The sequence below is a fragment of the Pyricularia pennisetigena genome, chromosome 2 (genome assembly GCF_004337985.1).
Source record: "Pyricularia pennisetigena strain Br36 chromosome 2, whole genome shotgun sequence".
Lineage (NCBI taxonomy): Eukaryota > Fungi > Ascomycota > Sordariomycetes > Magnaporthales > Pyriculariaceae > Pyricularia > Pyricularia pennisetigena.
Genome location: NC_043741.1, coordinates 2,925,167 through 2,932,341, shown reverse-complemented (window position 1 = coordinate 2,932,341; position 7,175 = coordinate 2,925,167). Strand labels below are relative to the sequence as shown.

Below are 7,175 nucleotides of genomic sequence, written 5' to 3'. Positions count from 1 at the left end.
CAGTGACTTAGGTAAGTTGGGGTAGGTGGGGGCAGAGGTAGGTGAGCTTTGCAGTTCAAGTAATTGTTGTGCAGAAGTGCAAAAAAGGTACGGTACCTCAGGTAATAACAGCGTGCCCAAGGTAAGGCAGAGTGGGTATTTAAGAACTGAGAGCGGGCTTGGTCGGTTTGTTCCTTCAGGCTTTAGCACGTTATTTTCGTTCAACAGGTGCTCAGAGCGGGGCCAAGTCAGCGGCTCTTTTTTTTTTTTTTTTTTTTCTTCAACAGACTGTTTGTTGAACAAAAGAAGTACAGGTAGTACTTTACAGCGCCCCGTTGCTCCTAGAAGCCAACAGGCAACATCCGACAGGAGTAAGACACCCAAAAAGCAACCTAAATAAGGCACGCACGTACGACATAATACATTAAATCAATGCACCCAAGGCACCCTTACGAACAAAGCAGAGACACCCACCCCACCCACCACCAGCCCAGAGCCGGAAGACCCTTGTTTCAAGATGACGCAAGTCCAACAATGTGGGGCCGCACTTTGGGTCGGCGGTGCATTGGGCAAAGGGCAAATCTTGCAGATCCCGCCGGAATTATCGATAACGCAGATGCCGAGATCGGCACCGATGCCGCTGCGTTTATTAATAATTTGTATCAGACCAAATATCGCTATGAAGTATGAAGCATTAAGACGACCCATCTGTTAGCCGTGTAAGATGGTTTACACCCTCGCTCTACGCTTCAATCAGCGATACCGATCAGACCATTCTAGTCAAGTACTATGGTATTCCCCAGGCAATAAAGATGCAAACATGGTAGGCAAACAGACAGGTACAACAAAGAAAATGGATGAAACGAGAGTGACACTTTGATATCTTATGTCTTGATCGGATCCAAAAAAGAAAAAGAAAAAAAAGAAAAGAAAAAACAAACGAAGCTTCGATCTACCAGATCTAAACTCAACTAGGAACATACTGGTTGACCCCATAATGTCTGCATCAAGAGGCGGGGTTTAAACGTTCGTCTTGAAACTGGGGCGAGTGCATTCACTTGATGGCTTCATTTGAGAGTTCAACTAAGCCACCATGGTGCGACGCGGCGAAATTTGTTCTGAACCCTAACCCCACCAGTTCCAACCATAGAAGGCTTGTCGTCTCCAGATATTGACTATCTGCAAGCCACTTACCTTTCTACCGGATATCTCCCGGCTTAGTTGAATGAACTTTCTTTCCAGATCATCCCTAAGAATGCACATCAGCTAGTTGGCTAGGTACTTGGGTAAAGTAGGTATTCAAACCACAGCCGCTGTAGATTCGGTAAGCTTTTCTCTTGCATGCTTTGCTACACAACAGCGACTCGCCCGGCGCTGGGTTTAGCACTCTGCAACGTAAACATGAGCCAACAGAATGCCGTCATTCCACACCAGGGTCCCATATATTCGCTGTCGAGTCTTTCTTTGTCTTTGAACTTGAACGCCATGGGGGCACTTGACCGAGTGCGATATAGCTCCGTTCTTCGGACAGCAGCCAATGGTAGTACCTAATGGGATCGCCGGTTCAGAAGCCTAGAGTACATTTCGGCTGGAGCCAGGATTTGATTATTCAAAGGAATACCAAGCTCTTTAGCAATAAAGGCAACCATTTCCCACGGCCGCTCGCAGAGGGGCTAGCCAAAGCTGGATGGCGAGTAACTCAACTACCCGCCGGAACTGGATCAGGAGGGCGGGCTATGCCCCCTAGCACCTTTACGAGCTCTTAAACGGTTACATCACGGCCTCCTATCATGTTCCTCCCGAGCGATGGAATAGTATGGGCCCGTTGGTAGATCTCGTCTGCTGTGAGAGGATACAGGGAGAGTAAATATATGGGGTGCTCAAACTAACACCGACTGCTGACGGCTCGGGCCGTATGTAAACAATTACAAACACACCGTCATCATATATGCTAAGCCAGGTCTCGGAATTCGATTTTCCTCTTGAAGCTTCGGCCGTTTCAGATTATGTTGTTCCACCTGATAGCAAACTGCGAGCGCGGAGTGCAGTATTGTGGCTTCAACAGCACCGATGTCGTCCAGGCCAGGGCCCGGCCCGACCAGTGGCGCGGCACGAGCTGATCTCAGCGAAGGAATTTATAGACACTGAAAAAGTAAGGACGATAATATAACCGGAGTGGCGGCATGCTACTCCACGGCAACTGCCATGAACCTTTGCACAGTTAGTTCCGCAAACCGCAGTTCGATGTATGTCGCGTGCGCACGAACGAGTCGCAACTAGACAAGGCCACTGTGAGTCGTCCCCTGTCCTGTAAGAAAACCGTCCCTTCTCCATACATGTAGCCTCTGCTGGGGAAGTTAGATTGTTCGAAAAAAGCAAAAAACAAATCAACTGACAACATCAGCAACAGGCCGGTTCCTGGGACTCGGAAAGCCTCGCGTACTTTCACCCGCGCAGCACAAGACCTTTCAGGCAACCGCCTCAACGCCCTCCTACTCGTGACCAACTCCCTGAGCCCAGGAACCCTGCCCGCAACCCTTTGGTCCTCCCTGTCGCACTTGATTACCCCTCTCTTTGCCTATTGAACGCCTGCAACTGGCATCACGATCCCTCCACTTGACCGCCCACTTTCCCGGATCCAGGGACACGTCATGAACCAGGTTTGACACCCAACAGATCAGTCCTTCTTCCCGCCCGAGTCCGGAGACTTGACTTAGCCAAAGCCTTCATCGGAGCTACAGACTTACTGGCAGACGTCCAAAGCCAGCTCGCCCAGTCTTGTAAGGAATGGAAACCCTTGCCGAGAACAAGACTCAAAGAGTCGTAACCCTCTATGAGCTGCTGGCTGTGCACATCCTCTGATTGATGAAATTGGGGAAGTCGCGACGCGAGGGATTGACCGTGTATATTAGTGAGAATTAACTTTGGGGCAAGGAACCGAGTGCATCAGAAAATTTAGGCAGAACCTCATGGCTGTCTTGATCATGTCGAGCTGTACTAATGGTGCCAATCCACAGCCGCTCATAAATCTTCCCCCCAAATTTTGTGTTCGTATCTCTCCAGTAACCTTCATCCTCGACCTGACATAAGCGCCTTTTTCATTCCAAAACATGATCAACAAAATAGGTGGAAAAGGAAGCCATGATCAGACTCGAGATCAAGCTCACAATAGTTCACTCCCTTCTTCAGTCCGTCCCGGAATCGAATTGTACAAGAATAAATAAAAGATGTAGTAGGGCTGGAGTGGAGTGTTGTTGATGATATATCACGCAAGTATGAGGTTGACTCGTCCTTTTTGAGATTAAGAAATGCGTAATAGGGGTCAAATCACACAATAGTAGGTATATAACTGCAAACAAAGCCGAAACGGAGCAGAAGCCAAATGAGCTAGACGTCGTCATGTTCGTTGGTGGGTGGGTGTGACTGTACGTTGGTGAGGTAAGATTGATTAATCCGTTCCTTTACATAATAATGGCGGGAACATCGACGTTGGCCTTGATGCTCTTGTGCGGCAGGATGCTACCACCGTTGACGTAGATCTCGTCACCAATTGTGACGTCGTCACCCAAGACGGTAACGTTCTCTAGGCGCGCCCACCTGCCCACTGTGCTGTTCCAGCCGACGATGGTGCTCTTGATCCACGCGTGGTCCTTGACCTTGGAATCTCTCAATAGCACGCAACGCTGCAGCCTGACACCATCGCCAACCACAACGTTGGGGCCAATGGTAACGTTGGGCCCGATGCGGCAGTTGTTGCCGATCTTAGCGGTGGGATCTATCAAAACATTGCCGCCGTGGACGAAAGGCTCAGATGTAGGGGTGAGAAGCTTGCTGTTTCTCTTGGCGAGTGATGACAGATACAAGCAGGTACCGGCAAGGAAGTCCTTCGGCTGGCCAACGTCCATCCAGAATCCCTCGAGGTCAAACGAGTGCAGCTGAGAATCGCGGACCATGGCCGGGAAAGTCTCCTGCTCGATCGAGGTAGGGCGCAGCTCGATTCGCGAGAGAACAGATGTGTTCAGGATGTAGATACCGGCGTTGATGCGGTTTCCAACGAACTGGACCGGTTTCTCGACGAAGCGGTCAATGCGCGACGGGTGGTTGGGCTTGTGAACGACGACACCATACTTGGAGGGCTCCTCGACCTTGGTGACAACGATGGTGCCCTCATCGCCATGTGCCTTATGGAAGTCGGCCAGCTGCTTAAAGGGATATTCGCAAGTGACATCGGCATTGAGGACGAAGAAGGGCGTGTCGTCCTTGAGAAGCGTCTTCTCAGCCAGCTTCAAAGGACCGGCGGTTCCTAGGGGCTCAGTCTCGACGGAGAAGGTGATGTTGATGTTGAACTTCTTAGAGTACTGTTGTGCGCCGAGTGTATTGATTAGCGTAACCATCCCTTTCAAGGTTTTTCCCCTTTCGCTTTGGGGGTTGAGGTTCCACCAACAGCCCATAAGGCGCTGGTGATTTGTGTTGGGCCACGTACCTCAGCAAGAGCCTTCTCCATGATTTCAGGTCGATAGTTGACGGCAAGAACAACATCTGTGACACCAGCAGCAGCCAAAGCCTCAATCTGGTGCAGGATCATGGGCTTGTTGGCGAACTCGACCAAGGGCTTGGGAAGGGTCAGGGTCTGTAGAACGGATCCACTGTCAGTTTCTTCCATTCGCAGGTGTAGGTTTTCGTTTTTGAATGCTATGCGAGATCGTCGCGATACGACTTACAAGAGGGCGGAGGCGAGTGCCTTGAAAAAGAAGCAAGTTTCATGGTTAGCTGAGCTACGCATAATGGGCAGGTCCTTATGCCATGGGGGATATGGGGGACTTTGGGCAGGATCTACCGAAGCCGCCGACGAGAATTATGGCTATTGTTTGCGCGCAAGCAATGTTAGCTGAAATATCCATCTACTATACAATAATCAGCGAGTTGTGCAATGCTCCCTTACCCTTCATGATGAAAGTTAACGAGTATGTAGAAGAAAGACTGAAGGTAACGAGTGTGCGAAGCGGAAGGCAGAAGCGATCGCGGGGTGGTCGAGTGAGATAAAGAGCGGAACGCGATTCACTGAACCAGCTGGTATTCGTATAGTCGTCTCGTCAACGTCAACAAAAGGTCGTCGTCGAATGATGATGTAGAGTTAGGTCGGGTCGGGATCGGAGCCGGGCTTGTGGATGTTGGATGGAAAGATGTGGACAAGCTGGACTTTTTGTTCTTTCCCTTCTGCATTGGGCAATGCTGCGCAAAAAAGGCAGAGTATTAGCTCTCCCTTTCCCGCCCCAACTTGCCTCCTGTCAACCTCCATTCTGATTTCACCAATTGCTGGCCCTGCCCCACCTTGACCCCGGTCACAGCACTAGCAGCAGGGCCAATCAGGCGACAACATCCAGCAACACGGCCACACCTGTTCATCTCCAATTCAGCCCCTGAGTTCAATACTACGGGAGAGACCGGGATTGGTACCATGCACGTGCTGTCTCGCCCCCTTTTACGATTTATGGGACAGTAGGGATGGATAAATTACTTGTAAATGAGTACTGTGAGAAGGAACAAGAATGATGAAAGGAAATAATAACCGTAGGAAACGTAACTTTATGTTAATGAAAATCAAATTTCAATATTCTGTATAAGAAAAAAAAAAAGAAAAAAAAAAGGGTGCATTCTTAATTATCGGCATCAGGTCTATCCTAGCTCAACAGCCTTATTCCTCGTCTGTATTACGTACCTTAGTCTCCGGAAGTTATGGACCACTACCCGACCCTTGGCTGGAAAACTTTTTGACAAGTGGATGGACCCTGGCTTCGCCTGGAACGCAATTTTGACGTGCAGACAGATTCTACACTTGATCTAAACTTCAGAGGGCGCTTTGACTCCATCCCATACTCAAGGGCAGGCGGCATCTCATGCTTTCCTTCTTTTTCTTCAAATGACGACAACACTGATAGGCCCATATGTTTAACAATGAGGAACTGCGCAAGCATATCGTCATGATTACAACTTCGACGAAACCGTCCTTTGGGATTAGACAGAGTACGGAGAAGGAATTGCTAAAAACAACAATTTTCAAATCAGAATGCCTTCCCTCCAATCTTTGATCGTCATAAAGTCGTTAGAACGAGAACAATAAGAGATGATATGTATGAAATAGAGAAAGAGATTTTTTTTTTTTAAAATGTCATCAAGCCACATCTTGGCATCGGCTCCGTCTTTTTCAATTTCTAGAACAAAACTCTGAGCCCGCCCACTCCATAGTTTCCGGGTAGTCCGCCCTGCCTTTATCGAATCCACGAGGCTCGTATGGACAGGCAAGCCATTCACTACAGCGCACGTACTCTGTACGGAAGTGAGCTGCGGATCACGAATGGCGGAAGTCTCTTAGGATCCAAACAATGAGCGGTATGCTCAGATAACGTAATGATTCCTCTAAAATCCTTTGGCAGTATTCTGAGGCGTCGGTATTAACCCGAATGATTCCGCTTTCCTGGACTCCGGTATTCTCGGCGAGAATGTGGCCCAGAAGACTTCCTTGGTGGTCGTAGCTTTTATCCGAGATAGGTTGGCAAACTTAAACTTCTGGGTTGGCGAAGTGACTAATCGCCCATCAAAAGGGAATAAAAGAGAAACTGGTCGTGTCTATGTCATAAAGTCGTAAAAGCCTGTAGGTAGTNNAAAAAAAAAAAAAAAAAAAAAAAAAAAAAAAAAAAAAAAGGCAGCCTCTCTCTTAGGGTCCGCCGGCCCGTCGGAACTGACGCGGTTACCCTCTTCGTGTTGTGTCCTTTCGTCTTCTTCACGACATTGACAAAAAAACGATAGTCGCTCGCTTGCTTTTGACAGACAGTTTATGTGGTGTAAGTGCAAAATGGGTGTATATCACGCTGTTGGTGCAGGAGGAAGCAAACATCTCAACAGGAGATATTCCCCGATCCGTGAGGCTTTGCACCGAGATCTTATCGTGCAGGAATATATCGATATCGAAAAAAAACTCGCTGGAAATCGAAAACCAAATGGAATCCTTGGGAAAGTCCATACAGTCGCACTCGGGGTGACTGTCCAAGATATTCCTCTCTGCGGCCCCGAGACTAAGGCAGTGGTTATGTGGAGAAAACATTTGGCCAGACCTGGGATCACAGCATGATGCATTTGAGACACCAGCTTTCAAGATGTGCGGGTCGCACTCCAAATCGGCCGTAGTCCTTTGGTCG

The 7,175-nt window shown here is 48.8% G+C and overlaps 1 protein-coding gene across 1 annotated transcript; it reads right to left on the bottom strand.

Moving 5' to 3' along the window:
- Positions 1–3,440: 3,440 nt before the first annotated feature.
- PpBr36_00799 (uncharacterized protein) lies at positions 3,441–4,928 on the bottom strand (the record flags this gene model as incomplete). The annotated part of the gene is made up of 5 exons (XM_029887989.1): positions 3,441–4,337; positions 4,463–4,609; positions 4,701–4,720; positions 4,817–4,840; positions 4,922–4,928. The coding sequence occupies 5 exons, from the start codon at positions 4,926–4,928 to the stop codon at positions 3,441–3,443; spliced, it is 1,095 nt and encodes a 364-aa protein (XP_029752188.1).
- Positions 4,929–7,175: the final 2,247 nt, after the last annotated feature.